The sequence below is a fragment of the Temnothorax nylanderi genome, unplaced genomic scaffold, assembly GCF_030848795.1.
Source record: "Temnothorax nylanderi isolate EJ_2023f unplaced genomic scaffold, tnyl_v1.0 TNYL_tig0268_pilon, whole genome shotgun sequence".
Taxonomy (NCBI): domain Eukaryota; kingdom Metazoa; phylum Arthropoda; class Insecta; order Hymenoptera; family Formicidae; genus Temnothorax; species Temnothorax nylanderi.
The window spans coordinates 51683-73969 of NW_027249330.1; the positions used below are offsets into that span (position 1 = coordinate 51683).

The following is a 22287-nucleotide window of genomic DNA, read 5'->3' on the forward strand; positions in this document are numbered from 1 at the left end:
TTAACACTCAAATTTGGGCGTAAGTTTAGTGTTTGTCATCAAAGTTAAGTGTCAACACTTAAGTTTAGGTGTAGATTGAGTGTTGACCATTAAGGTTTAGGTAAGTTGTGGGTTTAATCCTCAATGATGAGTGTATATTGGGAGTTTATTCTCAATGATAAGTGTAGGTTGGGGATTAAGCCTCAATGTTTAGTGTAGGTTGGAGATTGATCCTCATCGTTGGATGTTGGGTTGGTGTTAACAGGGTGTTAAACTTTAATGTTCTATGTCGATTTAATCAGTGCCATGATCCCTTTATCGTTGGGTGTCGTTTAAATGTTATTGTGTTAATCTTTGTTAAGTGTCAATTGACGGCTTGGTTTATTGGAAAAGTGTTTCAGATAAAAGTTGAAAGGTTTGAAGGGGGCCAATAGACGATCTTATTGGATTTTGGATCCAGGGCCTGTATTGAGCCCAATAGGGCCTAAGTCAAATTTTTTAAATGAAAACTTCTATTTTTTATTGTACCATCTTTCTCTATTAATTAATTTAAACAACTTTTGTTTGAAAAATTCTTTTATTTGCTTAATACTTTTTGAGATATTCAAGGAAAACTTGGTAACTTTTTCAATATTTAGCTTGTGATATCTTGATGATTGTTTGCCAGAGAAAAAAGTGGTACAGAGGATTTTTTAACTTAATTTTATTTCAAAAATGTGCTGTTGCAATAGTATACTCCAATTTTTTTTAAATATTTGTGTGTGCATCTTCTTGGAGTGTTTACAAATATTTAAAAAAATTAGAGTGCTATTGCAACAGCATATTCTTAAGACAAAATCAAGTCAAAAAGTCCTCTATACCACTTTTTCCTCTGGCAAACAATTATCAAGATATCATAAGCTAAATATTGAAAAAGTTGCCAAGTTTTCCTTGAATATCTCAAAAAGTATTAGGCAAATAAAAGAATTTTTCAAACAAAAGTTGTTCAAATTAATTAATAGAGAAAGATGGTACAATAAAAAATAGGAGTTTTCATTTAAAAAATTTGACTTAGGCCCTTCCCAGCGAGAAATGACCCATCGAATCGACGTCTAATTGGCGTCGAAATCATCGATATTACATCATATCGAAATAATGCTCGAAATTTGAAGCTTATTTCGATGTTTGTGCTATATGACATTTTTTAAAAGAAGAGATTATTTGTGACATACATTTATCGCGCCAGACTGTAAACAGGCAAATTATGTATTTTCTGTTAAGACATCGATATTTCATCATTTCAATATCAATTCGAAGCTATTTTGATTTGCCTGTCAAATATATAATAACATTGCCATTATATAGAATGCAATATGAATAAAAAATTATATTGTATTGGCAGACATGAATAATGTAAATATTTTATGATTTGAGCATTATAATAATTGCGTTACAATATTAATTTTTTTAGGCTTCCATTTCCATTAAATAGTTACTTTATAACTGTAAAAGTCACAACAAAATTCCTGTTTGTAATTTGACAATTTTGAAAATTAAAATATTATATAATAGGTACATTTTCAGTACTGCATCCGCTCATTTATTAAACAAGAAGTTAAATTAAGCAACTAATTAAATTATTAATATTAAATATTAATACAATAAGATATTTGTATTTATAATTATCAAAATAAAAAATAAGTTCAATTATGAAAATAAATATTAATAATTGGACTTATTAAAAATTAAATAATTTGTTCAGATATTGCGCTCGAATTCTTTTCGCGTTTTACAACGCCCGATCGTTTCACATTAGATGGCGCGACGCGCGAGTCGCCACTCTCAAAGAGCCCCCACCTCCTTCCTCACTCGTTAGGTGTCATGGCCGCGCTTGCTTGCGTTTCTTCGAACGTGTCGAGTCCGTTACCTCTTTCTTGACGGATTGATCGTTGCGGCGCGTGTTCTGGAGACCAACCGAGCGAGAGTCGGATCACCAGGGAGAGCTCACCGCTAGGAAAGGGAGAGCTGCGGCAGCTAGCGTCCGAGAGGGAGGATCGAGGCGAGGAGTCCGGTCCAGCGAGTGGGGCCCTTAAGAGATTCTCATTGGGACGCCATATTTGAAGACAGACATTAATCAAAAAAGTACAAGGGCCTCTGCTAGAGTTTATATTCGTCTTGAGATCTGAGAATTACTTTCATTCTTATGGCTCTGGCTTGAAATTCTAGCCCAAGAACCGATCTTATAGATATTAATGCAGAGGACTTCCCTCTCTTTTATTTTCTTTCTTCTTTTTTTTCATAATCGGTATTTACGTTTCAGTAAACATTCGGACTCACATTTTCAATCAGTAATCCAGACATCTTAATTCCGTCCTGTAAGATCTGGTTTTTTATTTCAGTTCATTTATTTTCTATTCTATCTTCAAGACAGATTACTGATTTGGTTTGCTTTTATTTCAACTAATGTAAAAACTTTTTAGTTACTCTCAATTTCTTTCACGTCAACATATTTTCTTTTTTTGTAAAAATAACTACACATAATAAAGACAAAATTGACTTCAAAGGAACTCTCTTTCTGTCGCTCACCTATCTAAGAATTCTAGACAAACCTGCCGTGTTTGCCATTACTTTTTAAACATAATTAAATTAAATAAAAAAAGTAAATAATTAAAAATAAATATTAAAGACAGAAAGTAAAAAAGTTTTTATATATAGGCATCTATATACAGGCATTATACTAATTATAATTGTATTCAGCAGAAAGCTGCTTTGCAACTGCAGTTGTAAAATTCGTGAATTTGATTGGTGTATTACTCTTAGTTTCGGCCAAAATTAAAAGCATAACCAATCACATCCACAAATTTTACAACAATTGCAAAGTAGTTTTCTCTGCTGAACACAGCTTTTTATTACTTGCGTTATATGTATGAGCCGCCATTTGCTGCGCGTGCGCAAACAACCCGGCAACCGAGCAACGACTTGAATATTTCGTTGAGCACCGACGGCGCCAAACAGCAGTGCTGCAATTGGATATAAGTCCGTGATCGGAACTTCGGAAAGCTGTTAATAGACTAAAATGAGGTAGAGAATAACGTAAGTTGCGAAAGGCTATATATTTTACAGTCTTTTACGTCTTACGTTTTTCTATGTATAGTTTACTTTATGTCCACGTTACGACAGACGTCTCGTTCTTTGTCATCAGCCGAACGCTGCCCTTGCGGCAACTCAATGCAAAATATTAATCATGTAATATTTAATTGCGGATTGTACTGTAGTAAAGCCTCTTATTTAGTCAAATACATTGAGGAAACCTTTCCTCAATCTCCAAGAGATATTTTCCCTTTTTTAAATAATCCCCCTCATCAATTCATCCGTCTTCTCCTCGCAACTTGCAAGTCTATGGATCTCCCCTCCTTAGAAAGAGCCGAAAAGTTTAATTGGAGGATCATGTTAATCGGAGACGATGAATCGGCCCATATCTGCAGTGAGGAAATAATAATAATTAATCAATATCGAGTTGAAATCGGTTCATTCTGAGTCGAAAAGTCATTGAAAGTTGTGCCATAAATCAATCGAAATCGATGAATATTTCAATTACTTTTCGATATACGTTTTCGACGTCAATTAGACGTCGATTCGATGGGTCGTTTCTCGGGGGGATATTGGGCTTAATACAGGATTCAAAATCCAATAAGATCGTCTATTGGCCCCTTTCGAACCTTTCAACTTTTATCTGAAACACTTTTCCAATAAACTAATACTTTCTGAGATAATTGGTGAAAATAATTGGCACACAAAATAAAACCTTATTTTATATATATATATATATATATATATATATATATATATACTATATATATATAAACTTTGCATAGTGTGTGGTGATGTTCTCTTTTGCGGGTATGTATTATCGGCGGAAGCAAATTGAGAACATTTAAATATGGGGTTTATTCTCTTTGGGAGTTACTTTCATTTGAGGGTTCATATTTTTAGGGTTTATACCGTCATTTTTAAGGATTAACCATTAATTGAAGGTTAACCATCATCCAAAGAAAAACCCTTAAAGTTGGGTGTGATTTCGGACCGCCAATTGAAGATTAACCTTCAAATGATGGTTAACCTTCAATTGGCGGTCCAAAATCACACCCAACTTTAAGGGTTTTTCTATGGTGTTTTTTTAACGGTTAACACCAAAAGTTGAGTGTATTTTTCCATAAGGGTAGCGCGATCATATATTACGACTACGTAAAATGATTACCGTATAGGGATAATGTAAAAGGTTTAATGGTTATTTCATGATACATAACCCACTCGACATGTAATATTTCAGAAACATTTCTGCAAAATTTCATTTGAAATATTACACCTTTCATTAATATTTCAGAAATATTTCACGACCGTTTCTACATTATTTCGGCAATGTTTCAATGTCCGCAATTATTTCAAATGCAACCATGCTGAAAGATTTCGGCAATATTTTGGTAATATTATGAAATATTTCTTAAATATATCTACGAAATATTGCAGAAACACTTCAGAGATATTTCAAATCAAGAGACACGGTAGTGTCTCGTGCCAAGTACACGCGGAGCGAGACCGACCGTGACTCTTTTACGCGACGCGACGGGTTGCGAGTACCCAAGATGTTGAGATCTCGATAACGAGTGAACGGATCAAGTTCTAAGTAGGCTTGATCGATAGCTTGGGGTCGACTTTGGGGGGGTATCTCCTATAATATTTTCCGCTACGTGCCCTACGAGCGGAGATATTGTGACGCAAAGTCCAAATGTGAAAAATTTTAATTAAGATACGTAAGATACGTAAGATACGTAAGATACGTCAGATACGTCGACCGTCTCTCATCATCTCTCATGTCATTGGCTGGAATCGCGTCACTTTCACTTTTTCGACGCTGGCGGCGCAGGTATCGCCAGTTTCGATATCGCGCGCGTATTTCGATCGATCTAGTAGGTAAATTAAATAAGGTCGATAGACTTATCGGTCAGGAGGAAGATTTCTATTTAGGTAAATTAGTTATATATATAATACATATTGAGTCAATTGCTTCATGTTTATCTGGAGAGATTTCGTATCCTTACATCGTATTACCACCGCTGCCGGAAAAGAAGGAACCCTACGCTTGGCAGAAAGTGCCGCTAGGGAATTTTTAAGTCGATTCTTATGAATCAAGCTTGAATTCGATGTCTAGGTATCCTAGGTTGCCGATGACGAGGTCCAGATAGTGCGCTTCATAGTTTTCGGTGTCCAGGTGTAATAATACGTTGAATTCGATGTCTACGTGTCCCAGGTTGCCGATGACGAGGTCCACATAGTGCGCTTCGTAGTATTCGGTGTTTACGTGTATTAATACATTGAATTTGATGTCCACGTGTCCCAGGTTGCCGATTGCGGGATCCAGATAGTGCGTTTCATAGTTTTCGGTGTCCAGGTGTAATCGTACGTTGAATTCGATGTCTAGGTGTTCCAGGTTGCCGATGACGAGGTCCACATAGTGCGCTCCGTAGTTTTCGGTGTCTACGTGTATTAATACCTTGAATTCGATGTCCACGTGTCCCAGGTTGCCGATGACGGGATCCAGATAGTGCGCTTCATAGTTTTCGGTGTCCAGGTGTAATCGTACGTTGAATTCGATGTCTAGGTGTCCCAGGTTGCCGATGACGAGGTCCACATAGTGCGCTTCGTAGTTTTCGGTGTCCAGGTGTAATAATACGTTGAATGCGATGTCTAGGTGTCCCAGGTTGCCGATGACGATGTCTAGATAGTGAGCTCCGTAGTTTTCGGTGTCTACGTGTATTAATACCTTGAATTCGATGTCTAGGTGTCCCAGGTTGCCGATGACGAGGTCCACATAGTGCGCTCCGTAGTTTTCGGTGTCTACGTGTATTAATACCTTGAAATTGATGTCTAGGTGTCCCAGGTTGCTGATGACGAGGTCCAGATAGCGCGCTCCGTAGTTTTCGGTGTCTAGGTGTAATAATACCTCGAATTCGATGTCTACGTGTCCCAGGTTGCCGATGACGAGGTTCACATAGTGCGCTTTGTAGTTTTTGGTGTCTAGGTGTATTAATAACTTTAAATCTGAATGTAGGACACGTAGATATCGAATTCAAGGTATTAATACACGTAGACACCGAAAACTACGGAGCGCACTATGTGGACCTCGTCATCGGCAACGTGGGACACCTAGACATCGAATTCAACGTATTATTACACCAGGACACCGAAAACTATGGAGCGCACTATCTGGAATTCGTCATCGGCAACCTGGAACACGTGGACATCGAATTCAAGGTATTAATACACCTGGACACCGAAAACTACGGAGCGCACTATGTGGACCTCGTTATCGGCAACCTGGGACACCTAGACATCAAATTCAAGCTTGATTCATAAGAATCGACTTAAAAATTCCCTAGCGGCAGAATTAAAATTATGTCTAGACATAATAAAAATTGGACGAATAATAGTAACCTTTCGAAAGTAGAGGTTTTAAGCTTGAAATTTAAATTTTATTCATTTTTAACAAAGTTACCGCTGCTCGAGTTTTGCCTATTTTTAAAGATAAATTTAGTGTTCCTTCAATTTTTGTGAGAAATGTATAATTTACTTTTACTTAAATATTATTAATTTTTATGTATTTGTTGTTATTGCTAATTTTGTGAATAATTAAAAAATAAAAAATAAAAATGTTTTGCAGATCCTTGCTTAACACTACAAAATAGGTGATATCAGTACAAAATTACCTTTTTCAAAAAAGGTAAAAAAAAGTGCCAAGTACACGCAATGTATTTTGTAAATTCAATCGAAAAATTATCTCACAAAATTGTCTCACAAAAATTGTCTCACAAAATTATTAAATTACAAAATTGTTATTTTATTCAATCCAAGTGATATCTACCTCGAAAAAACCTAAATAACAAGTGGTATCTATTTAAAAAAAAAATACGTGAAATTATTTAATACTGCGCCAGTTACAAAGAGAGAATATATATATATACCTTAACAAAATTATTTTTATATCACGAAATTGCGTTACCAAACTCAATCCAAGTGATATATACCTTAACAAAATTATATCACAAAATTGTTTTACCTAACTCAACCTAAGTGATATGTTATTTCAAAAAAATATATGAAATCTTTAAATTACGCCAACTACAAAAAGAATATATATATTGCTTTGAAAAATAATTGTAGTGCAACTACTCTTAAAAAATAAAACAAAATTGTGTTACCTAACTCAACCCAAGTGGTATGTATCTTTGTATTCCTGAGGATCTTTCTATCAACCCAAGTGGTAGTAGTTTTAATTCTCCTTGATAAAATTATAATATTACAAAGAATCATTTAATCATTTTAATCACAAAGAATTAAAGAGGTAACATTATAAAATAAAAATATTTAATTAAAATAAAATAAATAAATTTTTCTTGTAAAAAACTTGGCGCTGCTTTTTTAAAGTCTATCCAGACAAATTTGCATCGCGCATAAACATAAGCGTAAGAAATTGATTGGTTCATATATATGTGCAAAAGGAAATAGACCAATCCATCTCTTTATGCATATGCTTATGCACCTATGCAAGTTTGTCTAGATTAATCTTAAAAAAGCAGCGCCAAGTTTTTTACAAGAAAAATTTATTTATTTTATTTTAATTAAATATTTTTATTTTATAATGTTACCTCTTTAATTCTTTGTGATTAAAATGATTAAATGATTCTTTGTAATATTATAATTTTATCAAGGAGAATTAAAACTACTACCACTTGGGTTGATAGAAAGATCCTCAGGAATACAAAGATACATACCACTTGGGTTGAGTTAGGTAACACAATTTTGTTTTATTTTTTAAGAGTAGTTGCACTACAATTATTTTTCAAAGCAATATATATATTCTTTTTGTAGTTGGCGTAATTTAAAGATTTCATATATTTTTTTGAAATAACATATCACTTAGGTTGAGTTAGGTAAAACAATTTTGTGATATAATTTTGTTAAGGTATATTTTACACTGAGAAAAATGTTTTGTATTAGCAAACAAAATTTTGTTACTGACGCAAAAACTATTTGTTGATATGTGAAAAATGAAATATTTTGTTACCGGAACAAAAAAAATATATTAAGCCATGTGCGTATAGCCGCCGCGCGTTTTATTTGTCCGAAGTCCGCTCTCTCAGCCGGTCACCCATCCAAGTAGTATACGGGCACCTTGTTGCTTGACATCGATGATGGAACAGGGTAGTGGTGATCCTCTGACTCTGACGCTTCTTTCTTTCTTATACTTGCTTATTTTGATGAGCATAAAGCTATCGCAAAACAATATTAACAATACAGATATACGAATAAATCTTTTTTGCCAGTCAACGTCAAATATTACTTTATATTAAATATTATTAAGTATTTTATATTTTATATTAAAAATGCCATATGACAAAATTTGGAATATCAGAAAATTCTTATTAAAAGAGAAAAAATGCAATAAAATGCAATAATTATATTATATAATAATAAATTTAATTTTTTATAAGTTCTAAAGTCTGTCAGCAACTTTTCGGAAATATTACAAATGCAATGTTGTATATGTAAAACATTCAAAAATATAACGCGTGCAATGTAAACATAATAATAGTTTTATCATGTATCAGAAATGTTTCTAAACTATTACATCTGCAATATTTCTTCTGCAATATTGTAGAAATTCACTGCCTGCAATTCAATTTTTCATTACCTACGCAATCTTTCAGAGATTTTTCAGAAATATTTTAAATGCAATGTTGCGTTTGATATGTTATAGAAATATTATTTGTGCAATGCAAACGTAATAGTAGTTTTATAATGTTTCAGAAATATTTCTGAAATATTGCATCTGCTACATTTTTTTGCAATATTACAGAAACTTACAAATATTGTAAACAACTTTCTGAAAGATTTCAGAAATATTGTTAATGCAATATTATAAAAAACATGATGCAGGTACATTTCTGAAATATTTTAGATGCATAGTTACAAATGAAATGTTAACGAAATATTTCTGCACCATTTCCGAATATTTCAATATTTCAGCAACATACTATAACATGCCGAGTGGGAAGTGTAGAGGGATAGTAAAGGATGGAATACAGCAAAATACAAGTACATAGCTCTTGTATTCTTTGTTTAGCTTGATATCTTGTATATCCCTCCTATTTAGGATATACGGTATTTTTAGCATGCGGGATTTATGCTATAGTACAGACACTCTGTAAAACTCGAAATCGTCTATGTGTTCTTTTTCTTCTTTTTTTTGGATCGTATAACAATAACCTTTAATGCATCTATCGCTCTTCTATTTTCTTTTTAAAATCTTTCAGTTTTATAATTTGTTTATCATTCTTACATCTTATTAATAAACTTTTTACACACATTTTATAACCTATTATGACATTTTATTGCCTTATTTATAAATATTATTTGTAATTTTTTATATGGCGTATATTCCACCCATAGAATGTCATACATCCCACCCCTATGGGATATATGGCAAAAATGTAAGGGTTTCTAAAAGTTTTTGTTGTTAAATACAAGGAATAAATATTTCAAATTTGTAATTTTTTTATAGTAGTAGACAATATAAAGTTTTTATTGATATAATTCATTTGCTTTAAACATACTAAAAATAGTACTCGATAAATTAAGTTTTCCTTAAGTGCGGCGTATATATCGAAGTTACCATATGGTTGAATTTCTACTTATTTATTGTTTATATACGTCGCTAGTAAAGACGTTTTTCCTTATTAACCATGGCGATAAATATCACCACATGACGCCTGCCACAAAATAAAAGAGGTCCAGGTTCGAATCCTGACTGGAGTGTTATTTTTCGTAACATTTCCTTTATACCCTACGTATTCTATCCTATATAATACAGGATGAGTCATTTTAATTGACGCAAATATCTCGAAAAATATGGAAGATATGGAAAAATGTTTCAGACAAAAGTTGTATGGTCTAAAGGGGGACACATTATTCCGATGTGAATCATGTCGTAGCTAGATGTCGTTTTCAAGAAATTTTAAAGGCGACTAATTCCTTAAATGGAACTTAATTTTTTTTTAGATAAAAATTGTAAATCTCGTTGAGACGTTTTCAAAACACTATAATAAAGCTTTTTTTCGTTAAAAATTTCCTGAGTTACTTAAAGTTATAATATTTTTAATATAAAATATTATAAAATATGAAATAGCTTGTAAAGTATTCACTTTTCAGTGACTGTACCTTCATACTTTTATACGTAGAATAATAAAAGAAAGCGAATAATAATATTAATTTTTACATTTGCAATTTGGTAAAATTGAATGTGTCTACAAAATACAATTGAATTTTTTAAAATAATTTTTTCTGTTTTTTTTTTACAACAATCGATTTCTTTCATTATTCTACGTATAAAAGTATGAAGATAAAGTCAACAAAAAATAAATATTCACGAGATGTTTCATATTTTATATTAAAAACATTGTGACAAAATTTTAAATATTTCAGGAAATTCTTAACGAAAAAGATCTTTATTATAGTGTTTTGAAAACGTCTTGATGAGATCTACAACTTTTATTTCAAAGAAAAATCAAGTTCCACGTAAGAAATTAGTCGCCTTTAAAATTTCTTGAAAACGACGTTTACATGACTTACATCGGAATCATGTATCCCCCTTTAGACCATACAACTTTTGTCTGAAACATTTTTCCGTATCTTCCATATTTTTCGAGATATTTGCCTGCGTCGATTAAAATGACTCACCCTGTATGTATACATATACAGGGTGTCCCAGAGCACCCTTGGCAACGTTTGTGAAGAGCTGTAGAAGGGATCGAAATAAACAAAAAAGTCTTCTACCATTTTGCGATATTCGCAATAGTTGATGAGTTATTAATTAATACGTCTGAACAAATCGGCGCGTGACGCGTGAGAAGCAGTAGCCCGGACTTGGCATTGGCAGGCGCACGCGTGGGCGCTCTAGCCCCTCTCCACTCGCCGCGCAACCTCTCGCCCCTCGCCCCTCGCCCCTCGCCCCAAGCCAACGCGCGCGCCTGCCGAGTCCGGCCTACCGCTTCTCATGCGCTCATTCACTCAAACGTTATTAATTAATAACTCATTAATTATTGCAAATATTCCAAAATAGTACAAGACATTTTTGTTTATCTCGATTCCTTCTACCTCATCACGAGCATTGGATACTGTGCGTTGAGACACCCTGTATATTAAGGAAATGTATTTTAAACTAAAGTTATATGAAAAAGTGAACGAGGAGCGTAACGCTTTGTGTGAAATTGTACGTTTCGTTAGATCATCCGGATGTACCAAGTCGTATAGGAATAGTTAACAATTTGAATAAGTTTGATGCGGATTTCTTCGGATTATCTTTCGAGGAAGCACACACACTTGGACTTGAGACGAGAATGTTACTGGAACATTCTTATGAGGCAATTATCGATGCCGGTATTAATCCAAAGCAGTTGCGAGGAAAAAATACTGCCGTGATCATAGCAGCATCCTTTTCTAAAACGCAAACAAAATTTTTGTTTGAAGATCTTGAGGTAGAGAAAATTATTAATTGACAAGTGTAATAGATGAGATTATTGAATTTATCATTCATGTGCAAGAATTAATTGTAATCGTGAACTTTCTGCAATTAGATGGGTGGTCTGAATCTTACTGGATGTCACAAATCTATAATGGCAAACATGATTTCGTACTATTTGGATCTGAAGGGACCATCATATGTAATTGATACAGCTTGCAGCTCTAGTTTTTATGCCATGGCCGCTGGTTATCATTGTATCATATCGGGCAAATGTGAAGACGCGATAATTGGGGCTGCACAATTATGTCTTAATACAACTACAACTCTGCAATTCGCTCGTCTTGGTACTTTTACTGAAACTAATTAATCTTATAATATAATGAGCATAAAAATTAAAGGATTACATTTTTGTCATTTGCACACAAGAAACAGAATGGTGTAAATTTAGTAAAAACATTTGTAATTCTCTGTATATACTATTATATATACAGGGTGTCTCTAAAGTCTGACCCAGCCTTCTAGACCTCGAAAACGGCTTTAGATGTGGAAAAACGTTCTAGACAAAAGTTGTAAGATATTAAGGGGGGAAGATGATGAAAATATGGACTTGATCTTTAGTGACCTTTTCAAGGCCAGATCAATGTGATCGATGTTTTCTTAAATGGAACCTTATTTTAAAATGGAACCATTTTTTATTGTATTTTCTTGTAAACCGGCCCGGGATAAAAGGTTTAGACCTGACCAGATCAAATTATATTTCAGCAGATCAAATTTTATTTGGTCAGATATGCTCAGATATGACTTCTCATGTCTGCGCAAATCTGGTCATATACGGGGTGGGAGAAAAGTATGGAAACCCTGAAAAATCTCGAAAACTATAAGTTTTACAGAAAAATGTTTCAGACAAAAGTTGTTTGGTTTCGAGGGGGCCATAAGATGGTATCATTGGTTTGACCTTGGATGGTCGTTTAAAGCTCACGTAAACGACACCTTTAATTTCTTAAATGGAAACCCCTATTTTTCAATGCATATTCTTGTAGCTAATCTCGAGAGCTTTTTAAAACACTATAATAAAGTATTTTTTCATTAAGAACTTTTGGAATTATGAGGCTTGAAAGTTCTAGTATTTTGACATAAAATACAAAATATCTTGTAAAACATTAAGTTTTCGGTAATGTTACCTTAATACTTTTATACACAGAATAATGAGACGAATCAATTGGTATGAAAAAAAGGCACAGTTCCTTTAAGAAAAAATATGTAATTTGCAACACGCATCTGCATACTTTTTCTTAAAAGCAACTGTCTTTTTCATACCAATTGATTCGTCTCATTATTCTGTGCATAAAAGTATTAAGGTAACATTACCGAAAACTTAATGTTTTACAAGATATTTTGTATTTTATGTCAAAATACTAGAACTTTCAAGCCTCATAATTCCAAAAGTTCTTAATGAAAAAATACTTTATTATAGTGTTTTGAAAAGCTCTCGAGATCAGCTACAAGAATATGCATTGAAAAATAGGGGTTTCCATTTAAGAAATTAAAGGTGTCGTTTACGTGAGCTTTAAACGACCATCCAAGGTCAAACCAATGGTACCATCTTATGGCCCCCTCGAAACCAAACAACTTTTGTCTGAAACATTTTTCTGTAAAACTTATAGTTTTCGAGATTTTTCAGGGTTTCCATACTTTTCTCCCACCCTGTATGTTCATATATAACTATATACAGGGTGTATCAGAATGTTTGGTACTTTTTTCATATTTAGATAGAGCGAGCCAAACTGAGTCGAAAAGTCATGTACCATTTTGCAATTTTCGCAATAGTTGATGAGTTATTAATGATTAAAAATCGCCGTATTGGCCCGGCCCACCGCCAAATCCAAGCGCGCGGCGAGATGCGGCCGCTTCGCGGTCGGCGCGCGGGCAGTTGTTTACTTCAAGCGGCACGAGCGGCGCGTAACGCCGGGCCCCCGTCCTGAGCGATGATAGTTTCTCGCCTTTTTTAAATAAAAATAAAATTTTCTAACAACATAGAAAAATTTTTTGTGCGTACTTATGTACATACGTGTGTACATGCATACACAGTAAAATATCAATTGTACTGCTTAAAAAAGCGATTACTCAATTTACTTTTTTTTCTGTTAGTAAGTAACGGTTGTCTTTAAGAAAGAATATTTTCTTGATAATAGTCTTAAAATGTACAAATTTTAGAAAGAGTCTTTATCATGTACTCGAAAGAAGAATTTATACTCCTTCAAAGAACATAATAAAATTTTATTAAAGAAAAGTCAAAATAATAAATAAAGTAATATGAGGACCCTCGAGATTAAAATAGGAGAAGTCAAGGCTATGACGGTCAGACGCAGATCACAGTGCGTAATATCAGAAATAACTGATTTATTCGTCGTTTTGATACATTACATCGATCCGTACGTTTCGGCTCAGCTTTGAGCCATCTTCAGCGGTAGTTACAGAAGTTAAGTTACACGTTCTCCGTACCGTATGGTGAGTTTACTGATTCAAAGTATCAGAAACATAGACCAATTGATCCATATCTGTAAATTTGTTTAATTAATGTTGAGATATTAAAAAGATCTCTTAGGAAACTCACCATTCGGTCTGAAAAACGTGGAATACAGAGCCATGTACATAATGAATACTCTCTGCGAGAAGACTTGACGATCTTGTCGACACGACACACAATGATATGAAAGGTCTTGCAAGAAGAGGCATCTAATTGTTTAATTCTTCAATTAAGAATATAAAATTAAAACAAAAATTCGATTTACTTATTATTTTGACTTTTCTTTGATAATATTTTATAATGTTCTTTGAAGGAGTATAAATTCTTTTTTCATACAAAGTACATGACAAAGTACATGACAAAGACTTTTTCTAAAATTTGTGATAAGTACATTTTAAGATTATTATCAAGAAAATATTCTTTGTTAAAGATAACCGTTACTTACTAAAAGAAAAAGAGTAATTCGAGAATTACAATTATGTACGTAATAAAAATTTAAGAATTAAAATTGTGTACATAAGTAAAATTCGTGAATTACAATTATGTACATAATTTTAATTCCCGAAAAATTTTTATGTCATAACGTAAAATAAATTCAGAATTAATATTTTGCCTAGACATAATTTTAATTCTGCATTTTCAATTATAGCTTAATAATAATTCGATGAATTATAAGTATCTAGACATAATAATAATTTCTTTTCTTTGAGTATCAATTTAATTTGGTAGAATTTTTATGATGATATTAAATAGCAAAACGGCGTGCCGTATACGCACACGCAAAAAAATATCATTCTAGTGCTAAAAAAACCAATTACTCAATTTTCTCTTCCTTTAAGTAACGATGATCTTTACAAAAAATGTTTTCTTGATAATATTACTTAAAATAAATAATATTCTAAATTCTAATTATTCAGTTCTTCAGTTAAGAATATAAAATTAAAACAAAAATTCGATTTGCTAATTATTTTGATAGGAGAAGTCAAGGCTATGAGGGTCAGACGCAGATCACAGTGCGTACGCTATATTACGTAATATCAGAAATAACTGATTTATTCGTCGTTTTGATACATTACATCGATCCGTACGTTTCGGCTCAGCTTTGAGCCATCTTCAGCGGTAGTTACACAAGTTATGTTACACGTTCTCCGTACCGTATGGTGAGTTTACTGATTCAAAGTATCAGAAACATAGATCAATTGATCCATATCTGTAAATTTGTTCAAATAATGTTGAGATATTAAAAAGATCCCTTAGGAAACTCACCATTCGGTCTGAAAACCGTGGAATACAGAGCCATGTACATAATGAATACTCTCTGCGAGAAGACTTGACGATCTTGTCGACACGACACACAATGATATGAAAGGTCTTGCAAGAAGAGGCATGTCGTAGGTCAACACATCGGCGAGGATTATAACAAAGCACGATTTGACACCGTCACAATATTGCATGTACCAATAGTAAAACCCCGATTTGCCAACGACCAAGTTCATGAGCATGGATTACAATTTGCTCAAAACCGTGACATATGCATGATGCAAAAAATCCGTGTCATTTTGAGACGGTGTCAAATCGTGCTATGTTATAATCCTCGCCGGTGTGTTGACCTACGACATGCCTCTTCTTGCAAGACCTTTCATATCATTATGTGTCGTGTCGACAAGATCGTCAAGTCTTCTCGCAGAGAGTATTCATTATGTACATGGCTCTGTATTCCACGTTTTTCAGACCGAATGGTGAGTTTTCTAAGAGATCTTTTTAATATCTCAACATTAATTGAACAAATTTACAGATATGGATCAATTGGTCTATGTTTCTGATACTTTGAATCAGTAAACTCACCATACGGTACGGAGAACGTGTAACTTAACTTCTGTAACTACCGCTGAAGATGGCTCAAAGCTGAGCCGAAACGTACGGATCGATGTAATGTATCAAAACGACGAATAAATCAGTTATTTCTGATATTACGCACTGTGATCTGCGTCTGACCGTCATAGCCTTGACTTCTCCTATTTTAATCTCGAGGGTCCTCATATTACTTTATTTATTATTTTGACTTTTCTTTAATAAAATTTTATTATGTTCTTTGAAGGAGTATAAATTCTTCTTTCGAGTACATGATAAAGACTCTTTCTAAAATTTGTACATTTTAAGACTATTATCAAGAAAATATTCTTTCTTAAAGACAACCGTTACTTACTAACAGAAAAAAAGTAAATTGAGTAATCGCTTTTTTAAGCAGTACAATTGATATTTTACTGTGTATGCATGTACACACGTATGTACATAAGTACGCACAAAAAATTTTTCTATGTTGTTAGAAAATTTTATTTCTATTTAAAAAAGGCGAGAAACTATCATCGCTCAGGACGAGGGCCCGGCGTTACGCGCCGCTCGTGCCGCTTGAAGTAAACAACTGCCCGCGCGCCGACCGCGGGGCGGCCGCATCTCGCCGCGCGCTTGGATTTGGCGGTGGGCCGGGCCAATACGGCGATTTTTAATCATTAATAACTCATCAACTATTGCGAAAATTGCAAAATGGTACATGACTTTTCGACTCAGTTTGGCTCGCTCTATCTAAATATAAAAAAAGTACCAAACATTCTGATACACCCTGTATAACTATATATAACTATATATAACTATATATAACTATATATAACTATATATGAGGTGTAATCTGGTCTTCGACGGCTCAGATCAGACCATATCTGCTTAAATCGGACTATATCTGCTCAGATTGAACCATATCTGTGATTGAATTTTATCGAAACAGTCCAGATCTGACTGTATTTGTTTAGATATAACCATATCTATACTCGAATGCGATCCAAAATACATTACATCTGACCATATCTGTCTAGATATAAGTTAAACTGAGGTTGTGTTTGATCGAAAACTGTTCAGGTCTGATGATATCTGGCCATGTTTAACTATAATAAATTAAATGTTCGATGATCGATATTCATGTGATATTTAAGTATATAAATATGAATTTATTTATACACAGCAAATTAAAAATATTTAATTAAATATAATATCCACAAAATAGCTACCAAGGATATCCATTAGATATCCACGTGCTATCCACATATCCATGTCCACCAAGTATCTACCACATGTCTACCACAGATAGTTACTAGTTTTTAACGACGCCGCTAAGTGGCGCATAATGGTAAGACCAACTCGTAAGTAAATTTCTGTTGGAAGCGAATATAAGCAGGTCCCCGGCAAAGCAAAATCGCGACATCCGCGGGTCTTCGAACCCGGCTCCTCTTTTAAATCTAGAAAAATAATATTTTTGAGATGTTTGTATATAATGGACATATATAAGAATAAAAAACATCGATCAAATATCTAATCAATATCCACTAGACGTGCAATAGTTATTTATATAAATATATACTAGATATTTAATGGATGTCCACTGGATATTCCCATGGATATTTGATGGATATGTATTAGATCTCGTATTGCGGATATTTGGATATCTATTAGATATCTAATGGATATCTCGTGGATATCATGGATATACATTGGGGATATTTAATAGATATCTATTAAATATTATGTTCTGTGTGGGTGCAGATGACTGTAGTAAAAAACAAAATGGATCATTGTAGACCGTATAACATTTTTTATGATAATCTCCAAAAAATACGGTAAAATAATGCAATAGAAGAAAGTTGCTTACAGAATTATAAAGCCAAATATACACACAAAATTATAGAATAATGAAAAAAATAATAAATATAACAACAAAAACATGAAAAATACGTAAAAGTTACGAAAAAAACTTAGTTTTGTCACCCAAAAATCACAAAATGTGGCTTCAAACGGCCGTCCTTCGCGCGATTTGCCGGCCGATTGGGGAGCCAAAGAAGGGTTCAAATGCGAGTTATTGCATGACAACAAGCACAATCTAGCAACATTACATTTATGAAATATTGCAATGGTTTATAGTGTACTACTGGTTCATTGATGGATTACCTACCCTACATCTTGCCAGATCTGATGAACCAGATCTGGTCATATTTCGGCAGATCTAATTCTTTTTTCCCCGGCCTCGTCGAGACGTTTTGAAAACACTATAATAAAGCTCTTTTTCATTAAGTATTTTCTGAGATATTATAAATTTTGTCAATACTTTTAATGTAAAATATAAAATATCTCGCACAGTATTCACTTTTTGATGACTTTACCTTGATACTTTAATACGTAGAATAATGAAACTAATCAATTTTTGTAAAAAGAAACAAAAAATTATTTTAAAAAATTTGATTGTATTTTATAAACGTATTTAATTTTGCAAAATTGCAAATGTAAAAATTAATATTATTATTTGAATATAATAGTAAAGGCTCACAAAATTAGAAATCAATCAAAGAAAAATGGAGCGTGGAGCCGTAACAAGGTGTTGGTGTTTATAAATTCTATACTTACGTAAAGAATTAACGAATTGTAATGTACATACTGTACATTTGTACATATACATATATTCCAATTTAATAAACTGCGCGCCGCAAATTTGTCGGACTTGAAACACAGCTATCTTGGAACATTAATATCCTTCCCTACCCCGGAATTAAATCTACACGATTTACAGAATGATAAATTTCTTTCGCCAGTACATAGAATAACAATTAAAGTAATTTAAATCGACTTGACTGGCAATATATATAACGTCTTTTTTCGATATAAACATTGAAAAAACTGTGAGCCAACTTGGTTTGTCGGATTCACACAGAACTTTTTTCGGATCAATCATCGAGACATTATTAATTTCGACCATGGGTTTTGGTCAGTTGATGTAATTTCTAAATTAAATAGTTTAAAATTTTTATTGCGAAAAAATATTACCCAGGGGACCCCTGGCTGGGGTAATATTTTTTCGCAATAAAAATTTTAAACTATTTAATTTAGAAATTACATCAACTGACTAAAACCCATGGTCGAAATTAATAATGTCTCGATGATTGATCCGAAAAAAGTTCTGTGTGAATCCGACAAACCAAGTTGGCTCACAGTTTTTTCAATGTTCATATCGAAAAAAGACATTATATATATTGCCAGTCAGGTCGATTTAAATTACTTTAATTGCTACACGATTTAATTGTTTGAAAAAACGTACAGAATTTTTTGCGAAAAATATTACCTCAGCCAGGATTCGAACCTGGAACCTCCCTCATTCCGTGAAGGGCGTCGTACCAATTCGACTACCGAGGCATGTGGTAATATTTATCGCAATAACCGGTTATTAATAATAAACTTGAAAAACGCATGTCTATGCCCGCGTGTATAAATATAATAGTAAAGACTCACAAGATTAGAAATCAATCAAAGAAAGATGGAGCGTGGACTTTCAAGTCCGACAAATTTGCGGCGCGCAGTTTATTAAATTGGAATATATGTATATGTACAGTATGTACATTACAATTCGTTAATTCTTTACGTAAGTATAGAATTTATGAACACCAACACCTTGTTACGGCTCCACGCTCCATCTTTCTTTGATTGATTATTATTTGATTCTTTTCATTATTCTACGTATAACAGAAATAAGGTAAAGTCATCGAAAAGTGAATACTTTACGAGATATTTTATATTTTATATTAAAAGTAGGAAAAAGAGTCAAATGGGAGTCACTCAAGAATAAAGTCAAAAGGAGACCGGAGCAAACTCGACACGATTTTTTCAAAGACAACTTTCAACAATTAATTAAAATTTTCAAGCAAATTCAATGGTACACATTTAATGAGTGTTCCTTCAGGTATAAAATTGCTTAAGGAAGTTTTGCTGTACGTCGCTTAGTTTTGCCTCCAGGAAAGGAAAAGTAACGCGAAGACAAATTTTCAAATTGAAAAATGCCGGGGCAAACTCGACACTTTGCCTGATCGATACAATTTAATCTGGAACTTATTTTTTATTGTCTAAAACTAAAAATACATTATTGTTTATCGTGTATATAAAAAGTACAAAAATTCGGAATTAAGTAAAACATTTATTGGAAATAATGAGAACAAAAATTGTTGAACTTTTAATTATTTTCATCTAAATTCATGTCTGAAAAACAATATATGCAAGTAAATTCGCAATCGGACGTGCACACACATTTGTCATGAGCCATATAACTGTATGACAAGCATCGTTATTGGAAGCCGATAAAACGGCGTGGTGTCGACTTGGCCCCGAACGTCGTTTTTCCCTTTTGTCACTCCAAAAACATAAAAATTTTGAAAATATGCAAAAACTATTACCGGATTCGTATAGAGCATCAAATTTCCCATCAAAATCACTTACATATAGGTTTGCAAGAGTAAAGCTCGATGAAAGAGTAGAAATTTTTGAGATATCAGAAAAATTACTTTTTACCATTAAAAACGCTTATGTCACGCTAAAAATTACACCATAATTCAGAATCTCACCAAATTCCATTGATAATACTAATTAGTTTCTTGATAGTATTCATAAAAACTGTAAAAAATCATCAAATATAAGTAGTTTTTTAATTTAAAAAAAAGTAGTTTTGACTCGTATTACCCAGGGTACGGAGTAATGAGAATCGGTATACGGGATAATTAAAACTATCACTAAATAAATCTGAAATACAGCAATATATTTTTTTTGCCATATTAGGGCACAAAACAACATACTTTTACCAATGAAAAGTTTCTATTAGAAACTATAATTATTATAAAAACACGCAAAATTAAAAAAAAATTGCCATTTTAATGCTGAACGCATCCAGAGCGTGAGTCCAATTGCCACAGGATCTGCATCGGTATCATAATTCGTTTGATTTTCCTGTATCAGTACAAAAGGTGCAGATATTTTCTTTATCATCGTTATTTTTATGAGAGCCATTTGACTATCATTACTTTAAACAAACTGTTTTTAATTTGAATCACAGTAAAAAATCGTGTGTACATAGCGATCCATATGTTAAAATTTTCTTGTATTACCAAGATTTGATTATTATTTCAATGTAAAATTAACATACAACAGCTATGTTATTATTTTCTTAACATTTTCATGTGTTACATTTATGTCAACGTGATAACTTAACACTTTATATATGTCATTTAGAAATTAAATATTATTTTGAGTTCTTTTAATACAATTACTTTAAAAAATCAACACGTCTTAAAGTTATTTCAACACATAAACAAAAGTTAAAGTAAATTTTCAAATAATCGTAAACTTTGACACACAAAATAATTAAATTTACTAAAATTAAATGTTTTTATTACACATAATTCAAGTAAAATCTGTAAAATAATTAATATAATGTGTTAATATAACTTGAAAAATAAAGTCAAAGAAACAAATATAAATGTAAAGTATAATGTCAATTAATTAACATTTCTAATTTGTCAACAAGTAACACACGATGAATGAGTCATTTTAACCTAAAATTTAAAGTAAATTTTCTGGGACATGTAAAAAATGTTAAAATTACGTATTATTTTTACTGTGTAGATTGATTAAAAAACGGGTAATCGTTTCAAGGCAAACAATTGTTTACATATATTACTAAAGTCTACTGTAATAATAAAATGTGATGAATTTATAGTAATATGTAATTTAATACTCATATTTCATGACCAAAGATCGACGAAAATTACAAGTACAGTGTGCAAAAACCACTTTAAGTCTTTTCAGACACAAAACGACAACTGAGCAGCGATTCAGTGCATTAGTCAACCCTTTTTCGAGTCTCCCTAATCCAGGACTAAACAAAACATGCTCAAACTCACTCGGATACACCTATCACTGCATGACTCTCATTACCCCGTAGCCACCATTACCCCGTGTTTCCCTATCATGACAAAATTTAAAATATCTCAGGAAATTCTTAATGAAAGAAAGCTGTTATTATAGTGTTTTAAAAACATTTCGACAAGGGCTACAAGAATATGCAATACAAAAATAGGGGGTTCCATTTAAGAAAACATCTATTACATTGACCTAGCTTTGAAAAGGTCACTCAAAGTCAAGTCCATGTTTTCATCATCTGTCCCCCTTAATATCCTACAACTTTTGTTTGAAACGTTTTTTCATATCTGAAGTTTTAATATATATTAAAATATACATTATAGATGCACATATACAGAATATTTTTAAAAAATGTCCCATATTTTGAGAGCAGGTAGTACTCATTAAAATAACGAGAAAATGTCCAGTAAGTGACTTTTATATTCAGTTTAATCCAATCTAT

The 22287-nt window shown here is 32.8% G+C and overlaps 1 protein-coding gene across 4 annotated transcripts in view; it reads left to right on the forward strand.

The window, feature by feature from the left end:
* The window catches only part of LOC139780231 (fatty acid synthase-like), a 113267-nt gene that overhangs the window by 24720 nt on the left and 66260 nt on the right, over window positions 1-22287 (forward strand). For all 4 annotated transcript variants that reach the window (XM_071718766.1, XM_071718768.1, XM_071718767.1 and 1 more), the window contains 2 exons: window positions 11299-11549; window positions 11649-11880. In XM_071718766.1, the coding sequence (XP_071574867.1) occupies window positions 11299-11549; window positions 11649-11880 (483 nt within the window). The remainder of the gene's footprint in view (window positions 1-11298; window positions 11550-11648; window positions 11881-22287) is intronic.